Below are 25,498 nucleotides of genomic sequence, written 5' to 3' on the forward strand. Positions count from 1 at the left end.
ATGAAAACTGCTGCAAATATCCATAAACAAATTTTTGTATGACATGTTTTTATTTTTCTTCGGTCTTACTGTGTTTATGGTTCATCTTTTTTCATCCGTTTGTTTCAAACTATTTGTGTCTTTATACTAAAGTGTATCTCTTATGACAGCATGTAATTGGGTCTTGCTTTTTATCCATTCTGCTAATCTCTGCCTTTTATTTGGAGTATATAGTCCATTAACATTTACCATAAGTATTGATATGGTTGGATTTAGGTATACCATTTTATTTTTTGTCTTCTCTGGTTTTTGTTTACCTTTTCCCTGCTTTCCCATTTTTTTAGATTATTGAAAATTTTTAGAATTCCGTTTTAATTTATATTTTGTCATTTAGCTATATTTCCTTGCATTACTTTCTAGTGGCTTCTCTAGAGATTGTTACAGGTCCTTAATTTTTCACAGTCTACTCAGAGTCAGTATAGTACCACTTCATGTAAAACATAGAAGCCCCAAGATTACAAAATTTTAAGGCACCTAGCTGGCTTAATCAGTGGAACATAAGACTCTTGATCTTAGGATTGTGAGTTTGAGCCCTATGTTGGATGTAGAGGCCACTTAAAAAAAATAAAATAAGGGCACCTGGGTGGTTCAGTAAGTTAAACATGTGCCTTTGGCTCGGGTCATGATCCCGGGGCCCTAGGATGGAGTCCTGCATTGGGCTCCCTGCCTAGCTGGGAATCAGCTTCTCCCTCTACCCTCCTCCCTGCTTGTGATCTCTCTCTCATGCCCATGCTCTCTCTCTCAAATAAATAAATAAAATCTTTTTTAAAAATTAAAATAAAACAAGATTATAATATTTTACATAAAATGTAGAAACCTTATAGAGATTAAAAGATATTTTTAAACTTTTCTGCAACCTGCTTAGAATATAGTACCACTTCATGTAAAATATAGAAACTTTGCAGCCATGTAGGTCCATTTATCCCCTTCATACACACACACACTGTCTTTTATGTTGAGTTTCCATGTGTATTACATCTACAGTATAAATTACACATGACAGTATTATAAATTTTGCTTTAAACAATCATGTGTATTTTAAAGAAACTAAGAGAAAAATAGTCTTTTCATTTCCAGTGCTCTTCATTCATTCCTGAAGGTCCAAGTTTCCTTTGGATATTATGTCCTTCAGCTCAAAGAATTTTTGTATTTCTTGTAGCTAGTTCTGATGGTGACAAATTCTCTTAATTGTTATTTATCTGAAAATGCATATTTCACCTTCATTCTTGAAGAGTATGTTTCTTATATATAAAATTTTAGGTTGACAGAATTTTTTTTTCTTTCAGCATGGTAAAAATGTTTTTCCACTATCTTTTGCACTTCCATGGTTTCTGGTTAAAAATCACAGTTTTTGAATCATTTTCTCCTGTATATAAAGGATCATTTGGCAACTTTTATGAATTTTGCTTTTATGTTTGTTTTTCAGCAGCTTTACAATGATGTGACTAGGCACAGATTTCTTACTTAGGTTTCACTGAGCTTCTTGGATTTATAACCATTCTGTACCCAATTTCAATGTGTGGGGCATTTTCCCACAACAAGCAGTTCTCCTACACCAGCTGGATGTCCTAAAACTTAACTCAATTCTGGCACTATCCAGAGATAGCATCAGATCCACAAATTAAGGGCTCAGTCCCACAGAAAAATCTCACACATGTTCACATGCATCCAAGAACACACCAGATACCAATCACAAGTCCCTATGTCACCTGTGCTTCTGACTGATCAGCTATAGATCAGAAGTTCCAATGACCATCCCCTTGGATTTGATAAATTTGTTAGAGAGGCTTACAGAACTCAGAGAAACATTTTATTTACTAGGTTACCATTTTATTATAGAAAGATAGAATTCAGGAACAGCCCAATAAAAGAAATGAATAGGACACAGTGTGTGAACAGAGGATCAGAGCTTTCATGCCCTCTCCCAGCATGCCAATCTCCCCAAATCTTTATGTGTTCATCAACTCAGAAGCTCTCTGAACCACATCTTTTTAGGGGTTTTATGGGGAATTCATTACATGGGCTCAATTTATTAAATCATTGGCCATTAACTATTTTATTTTATTTAAATTCAATTAACATATAATGTATTATTGCTTTCAGGTGTGGAGGTCAGTGATTCATCAGTCGTATATAATAATGCAGTGCTCATTACATCACGTGCCCTCCTTAATGTCCATCACCCAGTTACCCCATCTCCCAACCCCTCCCCTCTAGTGACCCTCAGTTTGTTTCCCATGATTAAGAGTCTCTTATGGTTTGTCTCCCTCTCTGATTTCATCTTGTTTTATTTTTCCTTCCCTTCCCCTATGTTCATCTGTTTTGTTTCTTAAATTACACATGTAAGTAAGATCATATGATAATTGTCTTTCTCTGATTGATTTATTTCACTTATCATAATATCCTCTAGTTCCATCCACATTATTGCAAATGGCTAGATTTCTTTTTTTGATGGCTAAATAGTATTCCATTGTACCACATCTTCTCTCTCCATTCATTTTTCGATGTACATCTGGTCTCTTTCCATAGTTTGGCTATTGTGGACATTGCTTCTATAAACATTGGGGTACAGATGCCCCTTCAGATCACTACATTTGTATCTTTGGGGTAAATACCCAGTAGTGCAATTGCTGGGTCATAGAGTAACTTTATTTTCAATATTTTTTAGGAATCTCCACAGTTTTCCAGAGTGGCTATACCAGGTTACATTTCCACCAACAGTGTAAGAGGGTTCCCCTTTCTCCACATCCCTGATGCCAACTGATAACAGGGGCATTTTTTCATGTGTCTGTTGGCCATTTGTATGTCTTCTTTAGAGAAATGTCTGTTCATGTCTTCTGCCCATTCTTGTTTGGATTATTTGTTCTTTGGGTGTTGAGTTGGTAAGTTCTATATAGTTTGAGTTGGTAAGAACTTTATAGTTCTTTATCTGACAAGACATTTGCAAATATCTTCTCCCATTCTGCTGGTTGTCTTTTGCTTTTGTTGACTGTTTCCTTTGCTGTGCAAAAGCTTTTTACTTGATGAAGTCCTAATAGTTCATTTTTGCCTGTTTCCCTTGCTTTTGGAGATGTGTTTAGCAAGAAGTTGCTGGGGCCAAGGTAGAGGTTGCTGCCTGTGTTCTCTAGGATTTTGATAGATTCCTCCTGTCTCACGTTTAGGTCTTTCATCCATTTTGAGTATTTTTTGTATGGTGTGAGGAAATGGTCCAGTTTCATTTCTTCTGCATGTGGCTGTCCAATTGCCATTGGCAATTGATTCAGCTTCTGGGTGATTCCTTTCTCCTCCCCAGAGGCCACAGTGTAACCTGAAGGTTGATTGACTCCTCTGGCAACTGACTCTATCCTTAGGTACTTTCCAAAAGTTGCCTCATTAACATGACAAAAGATAACCTTTATTGCTCTTATCACGGAAATTCCAAAGGTTTTATGAGCTCTGCCAGAAACAGGACAAAGACCAAATATTTATTTCTTCTTATAAGCTACAATATCACAACCTATAAATTTATATACTTGCTTCAATTTGGGAAATTTCCTGCCATCATCTCCTCCAATAATTTTTCCATCTCATTCCCTTCTGTCTCTTTTTCTGGGACTCCAAATTATCCTGCATGTTAAACCTTTTAAAATTGTTTTACAGTTTTCTAAGTTTCTGTGGTTGGTTTTGTTTTGTTCAAACTTTTTTCTTTCTCTTTTGTAGATTAAATTATCCCCATTGACCTATTTTTAAGTTCATTGCCTCTCATCTCTCATCTCCATTCTATTAAGCCCATGCAGTGAATTTTCTTGTTCAGATACTGTATTTCTCAGTTCTAAAATTTCCACATTATTCTTTTTTAATATTTTCTATTTCCCTGATATTTCTTTTCATTCATTATGAACCTATTTTCTACTCCTCATTGAGCATAATTATAGTTTATGTGTATAATTATATAATTATACTGCTTTAAAATCTTTGTCTGGTAAGTCTGATACCTTTATCATCTTGGTGTTTGCATCTGTTGATTGTATTTTCTTTTGAAACTGGATCACATTTTCTGACTGTATGCCAAAAACACTTGGGTTGTATTTTGTGAATGTTGTTATAGGGACTCTGGATTCTACTCTATTACCCTGAAAAATGTTTTGGTAGACAGCTAACTTTTTAGATCCAAACTGCAACATGTCATGGCCTGCAGTAGTCAGGGACTCAGATCTCAGTTGCATTCTTTAAGCCTAAACTATGAGCTACTTTCAATTTGTCTCATACATGACTAGTGCAAGGGTCAGCAAGGTGCCTGCATTGAGTTTTAAACATATAATTTAGGGTTCTCAGTCTCCCTCCTTTCTTGAATTTCTTCCTCACTTTCTGGAGGCTGTCTTTGCCCCTAGCTCCTTCCCCTGGTAAGGCCAGTGAAAGATGAAAGCCTTTCTATTGAATCAAGTTCACACTGTTACAACTGAGGCCACCATCAGGGGAACTCATTCTTTACTGATCACTTACTCCCATGTTTCTGTTCCTCTCTGAAGTCTACCTTTGTTCAGTCTCCACAGGCCTGAAGTAGCTGTTTTATTTTTTTTACATATATTATCTCAAGTTTATAAATATTATTTATAAGAAAATTAGAACCCAACCAGACTGGAAGGCCCCCTTCACTGTTGATCAGTTTGATTCTTTCTTTTTACTTCCTTTTCTATATTATATTCACTTCAGTAAGCTCAAGTGCCTTATCATTTCTGTCTTTACGAGACTATGACTTAAAATTCTTTGATTAAATCCCAACTCTTCGGGGATCCCTGGGTGGCGCAGCAGTTTGGCACCTGCCTTTGGCCCAGGGCGCGATCCTGGAGACCCGGGATCGAATCCCACGTCAGGCTCCCAGTGCATGGAGCCTGTTTCTCCCTCTGCCTGTGTCTCTGCCTCTCTCTCTCTCTCTCTGTGACTATCATAAATAAAAAAAAAAAAATCCCAACTCTTCTTTCTTCCTCCTTTCTCCTTTTCATCCCCTAACACTTACAGATACACACATCCCTGCGTTACTTGGCAAATGATCTTTGTTACTCCCACCAACCTTGGATAATCTGGCTACTTTCCCATCTGAAATCAACCCCATGATATACCTAACCACTGGAACACTAGTTAGCACAATACAGGGACTGATTTGGGACAGAAATAGACACAAGTACAGATATAAATTTAGTATAGGATAAAGGCAGCCTCTCAAATTACAAAGGCAAAGATGGACTTGTTCCAAAAGTGGTGCTGGGGCAACTGGTTACCATCTAGAAAGTATTCCAAGTGGACCAGGGACCTAAATGTAAAGAATAATATTTTAAAGAGTAGTAAAAGAAAATGTGGTGAATTTCTTTATAATCTTAGGATAGGGAAAGTTCTCTACCTGTGATTCAAAATCCACATGCAGTAATTTATTTAACTACATAAAATAAAAATATAGCAAAATAAAAATATGGCATGGCAAAAGACACCATAAATAAAATCAAAAGACAACTAAAAAACTATGAGAAAGTATTTGCAATTTATATCTTAGGGGCAGTGGGGATGTGGAGAGGAAGGGCTAATATCTCTAATATAAAAAGGACACTTAAAAACTTCAGGGAAGGACACCTGGATGGCTCAGTCAAAGGTCTGCCTTCGGCTCAGGTCCGGATCCCAGCGTCCTGGGATTGAGCCCTGCATCAGGCTCCCTGCTCAGTGGAGAGCCTTCTTCTTCCTCTCCTTCTGCCCCTTGCCCTCACACCCCCACCTCGTGCTCACACTCTCTCTCTCTCTCTCTCTCTCCCTCTCTTGCTTTCTCAAGATATCTCAAATAAATAAATAAAATCTCTTAAATAAATAAATAATAATAAAAATTAAAAGGGGAGAAAGACCAAAAACCCTACAGAAAAAATGGACAAAAGACATGAATGGATAATTCAAAAGATATTTTTTTTTGTTTTTTTTTTTAATATTTATTTATGATAGTCACAGACAGAAAGAGAGAGAGAGGCAGAGACACAGGCAGAGGGAGAAGCAGGCCCCATGCACCGGGAGCCTGATGTGGGATTCGATCCCGGGTCTCCAGGATCGCGCCCTGGGCCAAAGGCAGGCGCCAAACCGCTGCGCCACCCAGGGATCCCGAAGGCACTAAATAAATAATTATTTGAATGACAAATAAAATGAATGAAAGGATGAATGAATGAATGAATGACATCACTACTCTTCCTGAGAAGAGTTCTGGGAAATAAAGTCTCTCTATTCTCATTACAGTTCTAGTGATGTTTTGCCTCTCTTGAAGATTAGAACCCTAGGAAGATGGTCATGACTTGGTCAGTCTTGCACTCACTTCTCAAAGAGAGTCTGCACCACCATAATCATCACTGCCCTGCTACCTCCTTTCAAGGCTCTTCTCCTTTTTCCTAGGATCCAAGCCTTAGTGAGGCACATGAGCTCAGAAAGACAAGCCAGGCTGAAGGCTGCCCCCAACATTGTGAGCTGTTGGGGATTATCCTCAAGTCATCACTGATTTGAAGACAGTAGTTAGATGACTCTGCACAGTTGTTCCTGAGCAAACTTTGTCCACTCTGATTACTTATCCTAGGTATTAACATCCTGTATTCCTGTATTCAGAAGCTGGACAACACTGATTGCAAACTGGCCCAGGGAGACTAAGATAATTAGCCTCCCTGGGCTAATTATAATTGTGATTCCGTAGTTTTGCAGTGGCTCTTGGCCTTTTTGTAATCACAGCATTCTAGAGACTCTGATAAAAGCTAAGGGCCTGTCCCTCCTCCTCTACTCTATTAGAAAATACATATACACATACAGATGGAATTGTATACAATTTCAAGAGGTTACCAGGACCCCTAGAGCCCATCTTGCTCGAGGACAGGCCATATGAGGGCCATTTGGAAAGGAACAGGCCTGGCCTATAGGTCAGGGCCTTTGTAGGACTGGGGAGGATCTACAGGACTGAGCTAGAGCATCATTTTCCTAGATCTCTAGTTTAGATAGTCTATGTGTGTTGAAGTGTTACATTCTCCTATATTAAACACATTTCCATTTTGTAACCTTGTTTTAGGGTTGAATTCTGAGAAGGACTGCTTTAGGCATTACTTTGTTTTCAATCATTTGGCTCTCTTAGTTTTTCCTATTACTGTGGCTCATCCATAAGAGCTCAGTAAAAGATGTCACTATTTGTGGCCACAGGAGGGCAGAGCAAGTCTAAACACTGAATGCAAATGCTGGCTTTAGCTTGGCTGCAGTGAACCAGTCCTTCCTTGCCCTCGCCACCCAAACACTAAGAGCCACACTCACTCCGGTAACCTTCCTATTTCATATGGTCAGTGGCACCTATCTTATTCTGTGCCCAGTGCCCTGCTTGCCAGTCAAGGTAGGAGCTGCTCTTCAACATCTGAGAAGTGACAAATATATTCCCCATTCCCCAAGTTTGTCATATTTTGTTATATTTGTGAGGAACTCAGTTCTATACCTTAGTGTTCTTACATATGTTAGTGGTAGGGAGAAAGCAGTTGCCAAGAGAAGTGATGAGGAGGAAATGTTAAGAAAAGGAAAGCACATTCTTATCCTATAAGGGTAAATCATTTTGTTGATGAGAGAAAAGGAAGAAAGTGCCATTTGTTGGACCTACACATGCCATACATAATCATCTCACTTCTTATGCCTCACTACAACTATGAAATAGGTTGTACTATTCCCACTTTGTCCAGAGTCACATAACCAGTAACTTTCAAGTTGTGATTCAAACCCTGCTCTAGTAATCTCACTGCTTTTCATAAACTCACGGAAAGAGAAGAAAATCCTTCTGAAGAAACAGATTAGCAAGTGTAGTTAGTATTGCCCAAATGAAGCCCACAGATACCCAAGAGGTGCTGATTAAACCCAAATAACGGAGGATATAATTAAGCATAACTTCTGGGTCAGAGTCAGTTTGGAGTTGAGTTTGGAGGGAGGAGTAAGCCATGGATTGACAGAGTAATAAAAGCACTAAGGAAGGAAGGAAGGAAGTCATGTGGCAAGGAGACTAATTTAGTTGAAGCAGAAGAGTTACAGGAAAAAGTAAGGAGAGCTGAGGAGGGGGAGCAATTGTTGAACGCAACAGGCATTTGCTAAGCTTCAACTCTAAGCTAGCTACTGAGCTAGGGGATTTGAATGGGCATATAGGATCTCAACAGGCAGGGTTGTGGAAGAACCCTATGAGCCATTACAGAAGGGAAGAGTGGGGTGTTTAAGGAATAATGACTAGAACCAACTGAACAGGATGAGTGAGGGGAATAAAGAAAATGACCAAGGAAGGCAGTATGTGCTCTTTAGTAAAGGAGGGAACTGATGAAACCATGTTTTAAAAAAATTAACTGGTAATAGTACCTAAGAAGTACTAGAAGGGGGCGGCTGGGTGGCTCAGTGGTTGAGCATCTGCCTTTGGTTCAGGTCATGATCCTGAGGTCCTGGGATCAAGTCCCATATCAGGCTCCCCACAAGGAGCCTGCTTCTCCCTCTGCCTGTGTCTCTGCCTCTCTCTGTGTGTCTTTCTGATATAAATAAAATCTTAAAAAAAAAAAGTACTAGAGGAGGAATGGAGTTGATAGGACAGCATGATCCAAGCATAAGGAAAGGAATGCCTGAACCAGTGACAGAGAAAAATGAATTAAAAAGTTCTCTCTCTAGTGTGTTCTGGTTTCCACATTAGTCTTTAGTTTGGACAATGTTACTGTCCCTGAGAAGCTGCTGACTTCCTTCTGAGCTTGCAAAACTGTGGACTCAAATCTGAAGCACTGAGTTTCTATGGAAATTACCTGAAAATTTTTGCAAAGGATAAAGCTCTGTGGCTCTCCCAAGAAACTGTAGGTTAAGAAGTTGGAAAAAATTTCAGGAACATTGATGGGGTTTCTACAGGGAAGGCTGGCATTTTCCTTCATAAAGGCATGTTTCAGGCATGGTTCTTCAGCTTTGCAGGATCAGAAAGTTTATTTTCTCAGTAGCATCTCAGAGATAGACTCACCCTACCAAGCTCAAGACCACAGTATAAGCTGGAATGTCTTAGACGAGAACCATAACTACCATAATACCAAGAACAGCAGAGACTTGATAAACACATCCTGCCTTCAGGACATGCCATTAAGCCAGCATGCCCTCTCCTCTGAGCTACACTTGGATGAGTGCAGCCTCTGCATTCTCCTGTTGCTACCCTTATCTGTGCTCCATTTCTGGCCAACCCACTTCCCTGCTAATGGACACATTCATTTTTTGTATAAAGCCAGTCCCATCCATAGGCTATAGCCAAATCTTGCTCTGGTCAGTAAGCCATTCCCTTTTATTAAGATTACTGTTTTTCAGTGACCTTACCACTCTGTGTTGATATTGTAGTTTAACTATCTGAGGAAAGTCCTATTTTTCTATTTCCAAGGTTTTGGTAGGAGATCACTTTGCTGTGATCTCCTTATACTGCCATGCTAGGAGTTTCTAATCTACCCTTTCCCTGGGGAAAAAGAAAAGAAACACTTAGTTCTCTTCTGCAAAAGTCTGTTGTTTGAACTCTAAACCATATTATCCTCTCCACTTCCAGAGATCCTTCACTCAATTCCATTTCTTTCGTTCTTTATCTGCCTTCTTATGCTTTAAGGATGATTTTGCCTCACTGAAGTTCTCTGGATTCAGTTCTTTCCTTACTTGTTACTCAAACTGAAGTCCAGGCCTCAGTCTCAGAAAAATTAAATTACTTCTCCTTTTGCCTGTGACAAAACAAAATTCACATTATTAAAAAGATACTTTCTCTTTGCTCATGAAGACATTTCTTGGGCAGTGACTTTATATTTATCAGTACCTAAAGCATAATGTGGCAGATGACAGTTTGAGGAGGAATGGTCAATAATGTAGCTTTATAAACTCCTTAAAGGAGGGATCCCTGGGTGGCGCAGCGGTTTAGCCCAGGGCGCGATCCTGGAGACCCGGGATCGAATCCCACGTCAGGCTCCTGGGGCATGGAGCCTGCTTCTCCATCTGCCTGTGTCTCTGCCTCTCTCTCTGTCTCTCTGTGACTATCGTAAATAAAAAAAAAAAAACTCCTTAAAGGAAAAGAATATCATATAATCTTTGTACCTTCTGCAATATTTCATTTTTTATATAGTACATAATAAAATTGCTGCTTGATGGAATGAATGAAATACTTTGCTAACGAATCCTCAGTATGTTCATGGAAGATGTCAGAGTTTTAATCATACTGGCCAAAGAGAAATGCGTTTAGAGCCCCTTTTCATCCACAGAATAAGTCATTAAATATGACATGAAGTCATCTGAGTCTCACCACACCTCTCCTATGTGGGTACCAACACGCTGGACTGAAGCCCTTTGTTCCCTGTGGAGAGACTGCCACCTCTGCTGCCTTGTCCTCAGGAATGTCGTTCTAGAAATAAACCAGCCTTCTCCCTGGGGTCTATGAGTCATACACAGAAGTTAATTCATCAATTTTCTTAGGCTCTTTGTAAAAGTATTTCAGAGAGTCCCTCATGGTAAGGCAAAAAAAAAAAAAAAAAATCAGGTTCCTCTTCGGTTTCTTTCCAGCTCTTGGCTCATTTCCTCTCTCTGGGCTTCCTCTACTACCTTATATTTGGCTTTTACTGATAACCTTTACCTGCAGACCCAGACCGCAGTTCCTGAGCAAGTGTTGCCTAAAGTAGGAAGTAGACCAGCAAAACCTCATCCCCTCCACATACCCAGTTCCATTCACTCAGATTTGGAAACAAATCACAGACTATTCCTGTCTTCCTGGCTGCTAATCACACTTGTGAGTTACAGCATGCCAATGACAAATTTGTAGACTCTGTGTCCAAGGTAAAGCCCAGGGATGCACCATTTTTTTCTTTTACTTTTTTAAAAAATTTGTTTTTTTATAGCAGAAGTAATAATTGAATACACTTTTACTGTGAAACAAGAACTGAAGAAGCAGCGCCTGGATGGCTCAGTCGGTTAAGCATTTGCCTTTGACTTGGGTCACAGTCTTGGGGTCCTGGGATCAAGCCCGCATTGGGCTCCATGCTCAGCTTCTCCCTCTCCCTCTGCTGTTCCCCTTGCTTGTGCTCTCTCACTCTCTCAAATAAATGAATAAAGTCTTTAAAAATAAATAAGAGCTGAAGAAGCTAAAGCTCCCCCTTGTTAACAAAATATTTAACTTGCATTGCTGTATTATTTTTGGGCTACTTTTGTATTCCAGAGTGTTTTTAAAATACAATAAAATTCAAACAAAAGAAGTATGAATAATAAAAAAGAAACATATTTCAGAACTCTGTCCTGTTTCCACTCCTGCCCACCATTAACAGTTTGATGGTAGCCTTCCAGACCTTTGTAAAAGGCATTTACATACATATATATGTACTTAGGCCAAGGGTTTCATTTTTATTTATTTTATTTTTATGTAAATGGTTCATAATATACATCTGTTCTATAGCTTTCTTTTTAAAAAAAATATTTTATTTATTTATTCATGAGAGACACACAGAGAGAGAGAGGTAGAGACACAGGCAGAGGGAGGAGAAGCAGGCTCCATGCAGGGAGCCCGATGCGGGACTCAATCCCAGGAATCCAGGATCAGGCCCTGAGCCAAAGGCAGACAATCAAACCCTGAGCCACCCAGGCTTCCCTACAATTTTCTTTATTCATTATCCATTTACTGTCTCTTAACTTTCCCTGCCAGTATATTTTTTATTTTGTTTGTTAACAGCTTCGTAATTCTCCAAAGGTTGAGTGTGCTATAATTTATTTAAACATTCTCCTATTGATGGATATTTGAATTGCTTCCTGTTTGAGGTTTTGATTATTTGTTATTACAATAATGCTGTACTGAACATCTTTGCATATGTGTCCATGTGTACTATCTAAGAATGCCTCTAAGCGAGTTATCTAAGGATAGAATTGATAGGTCAAAAGATAGATGCATTTAAATGTTTACATTTTTCAAGGTGTACAATTAAAGAATTAAAAATTTTACCAACTAATTCCTTTCTTCTGCAGAGAGTTCTATCCTGGGAACTGACATTGACCTTCAGACTATAGACAATGATGTTGTCAGCATGGAGATTTTCTTTAAAGCCTGGCTACATTACAGTGGAACGGACCAAGAACATATCCATCTTCTTCTTCCTTCACGGTGTTTCAGCAACATTTCCAGTGCCAAAGATGATTCAAGTACACACCCTCAAAAGACACATTATATAGGCTATGATTATCCTAGTCTCAGATTAAGACTCTAGATTTGTGAGTCATCAGAATACACTGTAGTTGAGGTTTAGGGACTGGAGGAGGCTGTGCAGTATAAGCACAAGGAGTAAGAAAAGAATTTCTAAAAAGTAACCACAGTAAGAAACTGAACCTAATTAAGCCCAGACTGCAAGGGCCAGTTAGTTTGGGAGCAAAGACTTAGATACCTCAATAATTGGGGAGCACCTAAACTAAAGAAGAGCACAGTGAATCATATGTTTTACTCAAGTTTTTCATTTTGAATTGTAGTATATTGTTGACATAATAACTTGAGGCATGCTGGTATTTAAACAATATCAAGAGGGCCTGTGAGAAAGTAAAGAACCAAGATTAAATGAGGACTTCTGGATAGGAAGACACCAAATTGAGGTAAACTAAAGCAACTACAGAGGCAGGCCCCACAGAGGACAACTAGTAGCCCAGCTAGTAGAGGTGGGAGTTCAATGAGAAAAACAGGGTACAGATTCCCACCCCCAAAGGGGAGGACACATGGTGGTCCTTTCTGCAGATAGCCATCAGATCCTTACCTTCTGACCCTTCTCCATACCCCCATTTCAACCTAAGGCCTGGGATGCCTTTAATGACTTACCTTGATTTCAACCTGTCTTTCACTGGTGTGTAAATCTTCTTCCCTGGACCTTCTTTCCATTCCTTTTGTTCAAGGCTGATGGTGCTGATTCTTCCCTACCCATCTTCTGGAATCCACTCCATATCTATTTTTCCCCCACGCAGTATGTTACCTCCTTTCCTGCATTATCCTATTTCATCTCCCCCCACCACCGTGAAACAGGTACTATTACCATATGTCATTGAATCTGAGATGCTATCAGTTATGAGATACACCATTACTTTATGTACCACTAAGGAAGAAAAAGACTACCAATTAAACATGACTCGGTGCTTTCTATCACTAAGAAATATTGTTTTATCCTTACTGAGAAGTTAAAGTGGTAATTGTTAGGAGTGTGTGCCTGGCCAATGACAATTGTAAGACATATGTAGAGATGTTAGTATGTGTGTGTGGTGGGGGGAGGGGGGAATGTGTCTTAGAATCAATTAAACATATCTCCTTGTTTTACAGATGAGAAAACTGAGACTTAGAGAAATTAAACATTTCCCTAGGACTCCACAGAAAAATTAATAGCAGAATCTGAGGCTAGGCAACTCCAGAGCCCATTAATTCTTAAGATTAGAAATCCATATTTTGGACATTTGATTATAGTAAGCCCAGAAAATGTTCATCAAACCCAGGTCTATCTGCCTCCAGAACCTGGACCCTTACCTACTACACAACCTGCCTCATGCTGGGCATTTATAAACAAAGATGCTGCCTCATGCTGAGCACTTCTCTCATATGGAAGGCTGGGGTTCTCAAAGGCCAGGAACTCCTGCAACCAGCCTTTTTTCAGCTGTTACACAGCACTTGCTCATGGAGTAGTGGAGAACTTCTCTACCTTCCCCCTTCCTCTTTCCATGGCACCAGGGTCAGCCCAGAATGTTTATCTCCATCTGCAGTTATTTTTTTGGAAATTTGCAGGTCTTCAGGGCGTATGGTGGAACTTAGATCCAGACTCATCAGCTCTTCTACTAGGGAGGCCTACACTGGAGTCCAGATGCTCGGGCGCAATTGGAGTGAGATCTGGGGAAAGTAGCCCTTCTCCAGGGTGCATGTGACCCATCTGAGAGTTTATACAACTACAATAAAGACCATACTGTAGTTGTCCATTGTTTAAAAAAAAAAACTGATACATGACTACACTGTATTTCTGGAAATAACGGCTCACTATAAAAAAGGAAACAAAACAATAGAGAACCCTGAGCTTTCCTACTCTAGAATCTTTTGAGGACTGCTCCTCAGATGTTCACTCTGACTCCTTACAAGGTTCTCCACCCACTCCACCTGCTTCTGTAACTGCCCAGGGCCCTTCAGCCTGCTCTTCAGTGCTTCCCTCAGAGGCCTCCTGACAGAGAGCACAGTCAGCTTCAGATGAGTGTCTTTTCTTGTTTCATGGGTTTGGAGTCTGCCACCTCAGCATCTGGGTTCAGGGTGGCGAGAAGCACACCTGATTTTAGATTCTAGTCCTGCTAAGACAGCTTTCGCAGCCTTGGCACACTGTCGAGACTTCAGTTCCAGTAGTTCTCAGCCATGGCTACAGTAAGAATCACACAAGGGACTTTTAAAAATACACCAGGATCTGGCTTCCATCTCCAAAGATCCCAATTTCACTAGTGTGCAGTAGGGCCCAAACATCAGTATCTTTTAAAATATAAAAAGATAAAATTTCCTTAATAAAGAGGTGATTCTTATTGCAACCAGCATGGAGAATCTCAGCCAGATGAACACAGCTCTCCAGCCCTAAAGCCCAGAGATCTAACAATGGAGAAGTCAGGCACCAAGGAAAGGAGGAGAGTTGAGTCCTAGGCCGAGTCACTCCTACTGACTTCCTGGGCTCCAAGACATAGCAGCTAAGACTGTCTCACCCAAAGTTAATGTCTATGTCTAGTTGCTGGGCCAGCTGGATCTGACATCTATTCTGCCATCATATTTATTCTTCTATATTTTTTCTGCTTTCGTTTTTACTTCATGTTCGTTAACAGTATTCAAACCTGTATGTATACCATTTTTATTGAAAAAAAATTGTAGTATCAAGGCTTCAAAAGCCTAGTGCAATAGAACATTGCACACTGTGGCATGTGAATGTACCCACCTCCCAGAGCAGAATCTTAATACAGAAAAACATAATACCTTGATGAATAATTCATACCTAGGTGAAGCCCCCTCAGAATGGTTGTCTGTTGCCACAGTGATGCTCTAGAAGATTCTACATTCAGGTTTCTTTGGGGAATTAAAAAATAAACCATTTCAGGAACTTATTCCTCCCCCTCCCCTGAATGTCCCTACAAGAGCCCACAGAGAAACAATAGCTGTCAGCTGACTCCCTGACTTCTGCTTTCCTACTCTTCCTTCATCTGACCTATAGTCTTGCCAAAGCTTAGCCACAGGGAAGCAGCAGAGGCAAGATTTCCATCTGTGATTGCAAAGGGCTCTGCATATTATAGTGTTAGTTGCCTCCTCCACAGAGGGCCCATATTCCTCTCAGACTGGATCACAAGCCAGATCTCTCACTAAGAGGCTACTGTTCAGCCAGCCCAGATATAAGACAAGTAAAAATCATATCAGACCCAGAAAACAAGTTAGATATAGTATTGAGCAACACTGTAGGTCCAGACCTGCTCTGTCTTTCCAGACCAGTCATACTTTCCCCTTTCCATTCCCTGCCTCCTCCCAAGCCTTACTTGCCTGGTGGATGTGGAATGGGTAGCAGATGTTGTCTCTTACTCACATAGCCTGAGGTAACTTGTGACAAACAATCCCTCCTCCAATGCCATTTTTATTGTAGTGTGCCTGAAATGTGATCTCCAAGAGCGACTCCTCAGCCCGTCCCTACTCCCTGGCACAGCTGATGGCTCCTTGAGAATGGATGACCCCAAAGGAGACTTCAGCACACTCTACCAGATGGCCTCCCAGTCATCAGCCTCTTGTTACAAGCTCCGGGTGATCAAGTATGGGACAAGGGAACTTCCCCAATCTGTGCAAATGCTTGTTCTTACTGGTTCCAGCTAGGAAGTCCAGAGGTAGAGGGCATCTCCAAGTGCCAGGCAGTGGGAGTTAGTTCCAAAGCAGAAACTGCAGGTATGGCAATGAAAGAGCAATATCAGGCTACTCCACATGTGGAGACAAATGGGCATATGGTGGAAGATGTGCCTCAGTAGGACATTCTGAAACCTGGATGAAGATTTGGAAATCCAGAAAGTCTCTGAACACAAAGAAAAACAAGATCAGCAGTGTTAATGCATTCCACAACTGTGTACTGAATACCTTGCCGTGTTTAGGCATCAGGACAGAGATCTGACCTTCAAGGAACAAGGGGATAGATAGGATCTACTCCTGCCTTGCCATTTTTCTAAATACTAGAATTCTGCTTCCAGAGGGACCAGTTCTTGGGTAGAATTAGCAGTGATGGCAAAGACCACCACTTTTACTGCTTCCTAGTTCCTATCAGAGTACCTGTGCACAAGTATATGAGTAAGCTTGACTATGGATGCACTGGGGAACTTTCTTAAATTTTTCCTGTTTTTTTTTCTTTCGGAGAGGAGAGTGAGCGGGTAGTGGGGGAGACAGAGGGAGAGGGAGAGAATGGATCTTAAACAGGCTCCATGCCCAGTGTGGAGCCCAATGCAGGGCTCAATTTCATGACCGTGAGCTCATGACCAAGCCAAAATCAAGAGTCAGACACCTAACCGACCGAGCCACCCAGGCACCCAATTCACCCTTTCTTAAATGCATCTCTCTCATCAGCACCTTGCCACAGGATAGCCAGGACTGGGATGCAGATGGTTAGCATACTGTCATGTTACATGGTTATTGTAGCAGGGGTATTCTGGAAGTGTCCTCAGAGAAGTCACTTAAAATGGAGTGAGCTCAGGAGAAGAAACATCCATCAGAGTCTAGATGGCTCTTCATGGTGATGCTTCATTCATTGATTAACAGATTTTGAGAATCTGCTATGTGCCAGATACCTTGCTAGGTGCTGGCCATGCTAAGGTGAATAATTCAGTCTCTAACCCAAAGGATTTCACAGTAAACTGACATAAACTGAATTTAAGCTGATCTGGTGTCAGGGTTCTAGATATCACTGAGGAGATTTTTGCTGCATTGTCTCTTGCCAGGGCTCTAAATTCCAGTGGAATCTGCGAGTCATTGACATATGGACTGCCCTTCATCCTTAGACCCACAAGCTGTTGGCAGCTGGACTGGGATGAGCTGGAGACAAATCAGCAGCATTTCCATGCTTTGTGTCACAGCCTGCTGGTGAGTATCCATGTCCCCAGGTGAGGAAGAAGAGTGTTAAGGCCTTAACCACAGAAAAGTAGCTAGCTTCATCCTGCTCTGATCCCAAACCTGTCCCAATTCTCAAGAGGACAGGAAAAAACTAGAAATATTCTGAAATGTGTATTAAATATGACTTGCCTTCGTTGGTTTCATGCCATAGAGAATACTTCCTGAACTCAGTTATATGACACTAAACTTGAAAATCCCTAATTTTGTACATTTAAACAGAAATAGGGTATTTTCCATAAGTGGCTATATATTAACACTTCTCTTTCTAACACCGGGCTGGGCATTATGGTTTACTTAAATGAAGGACACCTAGACTGTTCCAGACATCTTGCTAAACTGTAGTCAATGGTAACATGATAGATGTTATCCATGACCTCAAGAGACTTATACTGTTATTAAAAGAGACAGAATTTTATATATACGTAATATATCATTTATAATTTTATATATATAGATATAAATTACATAATTATGAAATGTAATTATATATATATCAATACTTATTGTGGGAAGTTTATGAAGAAGAGGCTGCTGCCAGAAAGCCTCTCTGTGAAAGTGACATTTAGACTGAGACCTGCCAGTTTATGGGAGTGGGAATTAGCCAGGTGAAGGGTGACAGAAAGATCATGCCTAGAAAAGGCATGTGCAAATACCCCAAACAAAGCAGGAAAGAGCTGAGAGAAGAATCAAGAACAGAAAGACCACTGTGACTAAAACAAAGAAAGCAAGGGAGGAGAGCCTAAAGGTGGGCTGGAGAAGTGAGCAGGGGTAAATCATGCGAAACTTTGTAGGCCAAGTTAAGGACCTTAGACTTTAAGTACAAGAAATCATGAGAGACAATTTGAATTTTTAAAAGATTACTTACACCAAACATTGGAAATAACTGGCAGAAGCAAGAATGAGAACAATAAAATTAGGTGGGAGGGTTATTGCTATAGTCTGGGCAAGAGATGTTGATGACTTGGACTAGAATGTTGGAAGTCAAGAAAAGTACACCAGTTAAAGAAATATTTTAGGAGTGCCCAGGTGGCTCAGTCAGTTAAGCATCAGATTCTTGGTTTCAGCTCAGATTGTGGTCTCAGGGTCATGAATGGAGCCCTGAGTCGGGCTCCCCGCTCAGCAGGCAGTCTACTTGAGATTCTTTCCCCCTCTCTTCCTTCCTTCTCTGCTCCTTCCTCTGTTTGTATTCTCATTCTCTCTCTCTCTCTCTCTCTCTCTCTCTCTCTCTGTTCCTCTCTCTCAAATAAACAAACAAATAAATAAATAATATTTAATTTAAAAAAGACATTCTTTTTTTTTTAAAGATTTTATTTATTTATTCATGAGAGACACAGAGAGAAAGGCAGAGATATAGGCAGAGGGAAAACAGGCTCCATGCAGAAGCCCGACATGGGACTCCATCCCAGGTCGCCAGGATCAGGCTCTGGGCCCAAGGCAGGCACTAAGCTGCTGAGCCACCCAGGGATCCCCCCCAAAAAAGACATACTTTAAAGAGAGAGTCAGACTTGGTGAAGGATTGGTTGTAGGGAGTGAGGAAGATGAAGGTATCAACTGCTTGGTTTCTGATTGGAGTAACTAAGTGGATGCCCATTTCCTAAAGTGGAAAAAAATAACTTAGAAACACTTAGAAAAGAGCAGGAAACACTTACAAAGCAAGATAAAACAACTGTAAATATAATCGAGGACAGGTCTGTGAGTGGAAATAGGAGAACAGTTTAACCTAGTAGCATATGGGTGATCAGACCAGCACAGCAATACATCTCTTTCACTATCAGAAGGCTTCTTTTTTCCTGTTTCAAAACCCACTCCCTTTTAGGCCCACCCACAGAGTTCCTGTTTCCTATCTGAAGAACACCCATCCCCTGTCTTTGCAGAGCAGAGACAACAGATACATCCCACAGCTCAGTTGACTATTTACTCCACCTCATTCTTCAGGATCGCAGAAATGCTACATCACTCGGGAGGAATTTCCCTTGAGTGGCCTCCCTACATTCTTATAGTACATGATACTTTAAACAGACATTTGCATCTTAATATGCTGCTAGAAGGAGTGTAAATTTTCTGGAAAGTGAAAGCTATTTCAATACTTTATTTTGCTGGGAGTGTATGTAGCACAGGAACATAAGCAACAAAGGGAATAAAAAAATATATATCAGCATGCTTATCTCAGTGTTATTTACAATAGTCAAAAATTCAAATAACCTAAATGTCCTAAATAGAGAAATGGCTAAATCAAAATAAAGGAAAGGTTATGGGAACGATAATTCAGCCAAACAATGAAGTATTATGCAGCCATTAAAAATAAAAATGGGAAAGAGTATTCTATTTCCTTCTAGCCTACATATATAAATCAGACTCTTCCTCTGAATTGGTGTTTGAGCATCTAATATTTATTTAATTGTTTAACAAATATTTATTAAAATAGTGAAAGGGAATAAAGGGGAAAGGAGAGAAAATGGGAAATATCAGAGAGGGAGACAGAACATGAGAGACTCCTAACTCTGGGAAACGAACAAGGGGTGGTGGAAAGGGAGCTGGGTGGGGGTGACTGGGTGACGGGCACTGAGGAGGGCACTTGATGGGATGAGCACTGGGTGTTATGCTATATGTTGGCAAATTGAACTCCAATAAAAAATAATAATAATAAAATATATTTATTGAGCACTACATGCCAGGTACCATTCTAAGGGCCAAAGAGGATCTTCTGTATCACTCCTCTATCATGGAAACGTACAAGTATGTGGTTGACCCATCACTAATAGATGCCCATGTTTTGGAGCACCTACTAAGTGCTACTCATTTAAGCAAGGGCTTTGCATAGTTTACCTCATTTAATCCTTACAATAATTCTGTGAGATATGGACTGTTGTCACCATTTTTATACATGTAAAAGACTGAAGTCTAAAAAGATCATGTGACTTAGCAAAAGTCACACAACTACCAAAGTGGCCAAGACAGAATTTGAACCTAGTCCACTGACTGCAAAGCCTATGCTTTTAACTTCCTTGCTAAATTCCGTACTCTGGATTTAGCCAGATAAACATAGCCTGCACCCCTGGGGCTGTTTCTCCCTTTACTTAACACCCCAGCCTTCTGTACTTGAATTCACTTAAAGTGAGGGGGTACTTGTAATAGCCTTTCAACCATCTTGTGTTACTGTTGTTCTACATCTCCGAGCAGCAAAAATCCTGAAAGGCAGTGTATTATAGAGGGGAGAATTCCCCACAATCCTCTTCTGATGCATTCAACAAATCTCTTTCCAATGCTTGCTATGTGACAAGAACCTTATTAAAGCTTGAACCTTTCTGATCCTATATTTACAAGTTTTCAACACTTCTCTAACTCCTTGGTTTTCTAGTCTTTCTTGAATCTTTTTCATATGTTCTTTTAAAATCTGATGTCCTCAGCTCCCTGTGTATCTCTCATCTTCTGTTTCTTGCTGTGATGTTCCCCAACCCCACAGCTAACTTCTCATTCTGACTTCTGTCTTTCTGTTAATAGCAGCACCGCCACTCTCTGCTCAGTCAGGCTTGAAACCTCAGTGACCTCCAGCCTTCTCGCCCTTCACACCCCCTTCATCACTAAGTCATATCAGTTTTCTCCTCATGAGTTGTAACTGTCCTTTCCTTCCTGTTCCTACTGTTTATTGTCACCAAGACTTCTTCACTACACTCCTAGCTAGTCTCCCTACCTCCAGTCTCTCCCTCGTCTAACTTACGCTGTTTGTTAGGCCAGATTAATCTTCATGAGGCACTCCCCTGACTGCCACATGTTTTTCGGTCATGCCAGTACCCAGCGACATAAGCTTTGCCTATGCTGTCCCCATAGCATCTGCTGCATGTTTTCTCCTCTCTCTTCTTACCCTCACTGTCCTCCTTCAGAGTCTGTTTCCCTCTTCCCTGTAGTGTTGTAGTCATCCCTTGTCTCCATGCCTTTAGTGCTGCCCTTCCCAGTCCATCTGATACTGCCACCAGATTTATCTTCTGGAAACACAGCACTGATCCTGCCACTCTTCAGCTTAAAGATGGCTTGTGGCTTGCTATTGATTATACTCTAAAGTCCATATTCCTTAGCCAAGTATTCAAACTCCAGTCTACCTCCCCTCATCACCTTTCATGCACCATCGAGTCCAACCAAATTAATATACAAACTTTAAGTTGCCACATCTTTGAGCCCTTGTTCTTATTGCCCCTTCTCCTCTCTCTGTATGTTCAAACCCTGCCCTGTCCTGAAAGACTCAGCTCAAATGGTGCTTCTGCAATGAGGTCTTTCTGGATCCCTTTATTTATCATAAGACCTTTGTGTGCTCTATTTTCTTTTTTAGGGAAAAGCATATTTCTTCTACCTTTTTAAATATATGGTCTTATGACTTGGGTTAAAGTCTATAAGTCAAGTCTGACCACGCAGACTCCAGGATAACACAATTGCCTTTTCCTGGCATTTCTACCACTTTCCCATTTTACCAACTAATTTCTCAGCCTTAGTCAAATTTAGGTTCAGTGTAGAAATTCTCCCTTTGTTACCTCTCTTTCTGGGGAGTCAAAGCAAGGCAGCTTTCTATTGTGGTAAAATGTAGTTTGGTGGGTTTTTGTTTTGTTTTGTTATTAGAGATTTCATTTACTTGAGAGAGCATATGAACAGAGGGGAGAGGGAGAAACAGGCTCCCTACTCAGCTCAATCCTAGACCCTAAGATCATGATCTGAGCCAAAGGCAGATGCTTAACTGACTCAGCCACCCAGGCATCCCAAAATGTAGTTTGTATTGTCCATGAAGCATGGACTTTGGAATCAGATGGCCCTAGGTTCCTGACAGCTTCATTATTTGCCAACTGTGTGAATTCATGTGAAATATTTAACCTCTCTATGCAATAGTATATTCATTTACTTGAAACCATAACAAACCTAGTAGCCCCATTTGGCTAATCTCTGCATAAGCGGTATACAAAGAAGCACTATCTTGAGGCCAAAAAGTGATTTTTAACATTTATTTGTACTTTCAAAGAATACCAAAGAGGAAATAGTTCATTACCCACGACATTTCTTAAATATTCTTCCCCTACTCCTCAATTATATCTAACCAGAAGCTATTCCAAGAGCCTTTCACACATATGCACACTTTAAAAAAAACTAAAACTCTGCCTACATCACCAGCCCCTGTTCCTCTACCTTCTCCCTCCCTCTCTCTCAGCTAATACATATTCTCTAAATTGGCAGCCCCTACTCTGCCTCCCCCTGAGGTCCTGTCTCTCTCTCTCTTCCTATTTAAAATATCCATGGGGATCCCTGGGTGGCGCAGGGGTTTGGCGCCTGCCTTTGGCCCGGGGCGGGATCCTGGAGACCCGGTATTGAATCCCCCTGCACGGAGCCTGCTTCTCCCTCTGCCTGTGTCTCTGCCTCTTTCTCTGTGTGTGTGTGACTATCATGAATAAATAAATAAAATCTTTAAAAAAATAAAATAAAATATCCAGGAATAGGGGCACTTGGGTGGCTCAGTGGTTGAACACCTACCTTTGGCTCAGATTGTGACCCCGGGGTCCTGGGATCAAGTCCCACATTGGGCTCCTTACAGGGAGCCTACTTCTCTCTCTACTTGTGTCTCTGCCTCTCTCTGTGTCTCTCATGAATAAGTAAAATATTTTAATTAATTAATTAATTAATTAATTAATTAAATATCCAGGAATAGGGGCGCCTGGGTGGCTCAGTCAGTAAAGTGTCTGCCTTCAGCTTGGATCATGATCCTGGGGTCCTGGGATCCAGCCCTGAGTCAGGGTCCTCCATGCTCAGCTAGGAATATACTTCTCCCTCTCCTTCTCCCTCTGAGTTCTTTCTCTCTTCCCACCCCCCGCCCCGACACAATAAATAAATAAAATCTTTAAAATATCCAGGAATAGAATTCACAAGACTTGTCCTTTTGTGAGTAGAAATAGAGTGGGGGAGAATGAAAAAAGGGGAGAATGAGCATGACAGACACACATTAGTAACTCTTGTCCCTGTCACATGTTAAATAGACAACAAGATATAACTCATATAGTTTTTAAGATGATTAAATAATATTGCATGTTAAAACACCCAGCATATGTCTGGCCTATGATTTGCATGTGGTTGTAGGTTAGTAGTTCTCTGATTTACATTTGTTTCTTTTTTTTAATAGACTCTAATTCTCTGAAGATATTCTCCATTTTTTCACCTATTTCCTTGAACATACTAATCATAGCTATTTTAAAGTTCTTGTATGCTGCTTCTAATACCTGCATCACCTGTGGCTTTGTTTTAGCTCTTTTTTTCTTCTGATTTTCAGACATGTGATCCTATCTTTTGGTGCACCTGGTACTATTCTAATGAGAGATGCTCAGTGTGTCTAAATAAATTGCAGAGGCTCCAGTTGGTATTTCTCTAGAGAGGGTCCATTCTGACCTGCACTGGGCAGACAGACTAGTGACAAATCATCCTATCTACTCAGGAGCTATATTAAGTCCAGGCTGGACTATAGTCCTGCTAAGGCTCAATCTACCCCTGGTTTGCTCCTGGCCTTCCAGGATTTTCCACTGAAACCTGGTATATTATGTGCATCCCCTTCCCTTGGACAAGCCCAATTCTAATCATTCTATCCCAAGTCTGTTAAAATACTCTGCTTCTAAAGGCTTTTTCCTTGGGTGTTTTTGCCTCCTGCTCTATGCAGCCCCAGTATTTGGTAAATGTGCTAGTGAAAAATTGGTTTGAGCACCCACCCCACCCCTGCCTGGTCTCCACCAAAAGAATCTGCTGGTTTCTTAGTTCCCTTGCAAGTACTTCAGCATGTGAAAATCCTAGATTCTCACCTCTGACCAGCTCTCCCTCCAACTCAGAATAAACATGTGCCCTCAGGGTAAAAGCAGTTGCAGTAATTTCCCCATCTGCCTTGATTCTCCCCTCTCCAGAAACTTAGCTACCATTCATTTTCATTGTCTCAGCACCTCCTCACTGCCTTCAGACAAATGATTTCTGTGTAGTCCAGCTTTTCTAGTTGTTCTAGGCAGGAGAACAAGACTGCCTCTGGCCATTCCATCCCAGAAGGAGATGTTTATTGAATGTTCATTCATCCCTCACTTCACATGTCTTATTCAGCTAGACAGCCTGTATTACACTTTCTGGTTTACTCTTAGCCAGTTGGCTGGCTCTACCAAATTCTCATATTTAGGTTCCTGGGTTTCCTTATAACTATAAGCACAGCTCAGTTCATTCAATGCTGTCTCTTCCTCTGCCTCTTCTTTTAGAGTAGTTTTTTTTTTCAATTTGTTTTATTTACAATGACAACTTTTAAAAGATCATTAAACTAAAGTTAACCAGACAGTAAACTAGGCAGAAATCACTTTCCAAAGAGAGGGAAAGCCCAAAATGCCACCTTCTACAGAGAACCCACAGTTCAGTTTATTGAGAGCAAAGAAAAAAGAAACTTTGATCATACTAGAAGAAACTCAGCCATAACTTTGGAATCTGTACTTAACTACACATTGCAAGGAATACAGTATTCTACTAAAACAACTGATTTGGTGCTGCATTTGTCTACTCTTTGTCTAATATTAACAATTATAAACAGAGCAGTGCAACTAGTATTTGGAACAATCCTTACAGTGTTACAGTGTCGGGCATAACATCTCACTTCTCTTCACACCACTGGTTCTCTTTGCAAACCTCAGCTTCCTCTTCTTCAGTAAAGTCATTTTTGATATTGAAGGTCTCGTGGATCTCCTCAGGAGTTTTTCCCTTGATCATATTGGCAACAGTCTTGCATGTAACATCAAGCAAACCTTTGATGTCTAAGTAGTTCACAGCCAAAATAAGTTCAAAAAGTGTTCCTTGGTCAACTTTCAGGAATTCTTGGTCCCAAACAAGGATATCATCTGTACACTTTTCTTTGTTCTCATCATCCTCAGGAGGGGCATCATCCTTATGGTGGGTGCACCACTGAATGACCTTTCTTAATATTGCTGCATTAACATTTGGTAGAGGAACCGGGTCATCATCTCCTTCATAATCCATTCCCAAATCTTCCAACATGGTTTTGATAGTCACAGACTGTTTGGCAGTTTCAACATCAACTTCAAATATCTCTCCATCAGAACTCTGCAACTTAATTGAAGGCATGGTGCTCACTCTCAAGCAGACTGCAGGCAGGAGGCTGACAAGAGCAGAGCAGCCTCGCCGACCAGAAGAGAAAGGTGGAGAACAAGGCCACTACCTAGAGTAATTCTTTTGAACAAAGTCCATACTGCCATAAATAAATTCTAGTCATTAGTGCCAGTCCACCAGGTCTCATCAACTATAAAT

The 25,498-nt window shown here is 40.6% G+C and overlaps 2 protein-coding genes across 2 annotated transcripts in view; one reads left to right on the top strand and one right to left on the bottom strand.

Moving 5' to 3' along the window:
* Window positions 1–25,498, top strand: part of M1AP (meiosis 1 associated protein) — a 79,428-nt gene that overhangs the window by 43,247 nt on the left and 10,683 nt on the right. The window contains exons 5-7 of the mRNA XM_055312364.1: window positions 12,043–12,216; window positions 15,690–15,852; window positions 17,020–17,161. Of these exons, the coding sequence (XP_055168339.1) occupies window positions 12,043–12,216; window positions 15,690–15,852; window positions 17,020–17,161 (479 nt within the window). The remainder of the gene's footprint in view (window positions 1–12,042; window positions 12,217–15,689; window positions 15,853–17,019; window positions 17,162–25,498) is intronic.
* LOC129501328 (S-phase kinase-associated protein 1-like) lies at window positions 24,759–25,326 on the bottom strand. Its single transcript, XM_055312366.1, has one exon. It carries the CDS (start codon window positions 25,313–25,315, stop codon window positions 24,827–24,829), a length of 489 nt encoding a protein of 162 aa, XP_055168341.1. The 5' UTR covers window positions 25,316–25,326; the 3' UTR covers window positions 24,759–24,826.

This window comes from Nyctereutes procyonoides, unplaced genomic scaffold (genome assembly GCF_905146905.1).
Source record: "Nyctereutes procyonoides isolate TBG_1078 unplaced genomic scaffold, NYPRO_anot_genome, whole genome shotgun sequence".
Classification (NCBI taxonomy): domain Eukaryota; kingdom Metazoa; phylum Chordata; class Mammalia; order Carnivora; family Canidae; genus Nyctereutes; species Nyctereutes procyonoides.

What these genes read in the sequence shown, in the direction of transcription:
- LOC129501328 (XM_055312366.1), bottom strand. Translation starts at nt 25,315, where the DNA reads ATGCCTTCAATTAAGTTGCAGAGTTCTGATGGAGAGATATTTGAAGTT.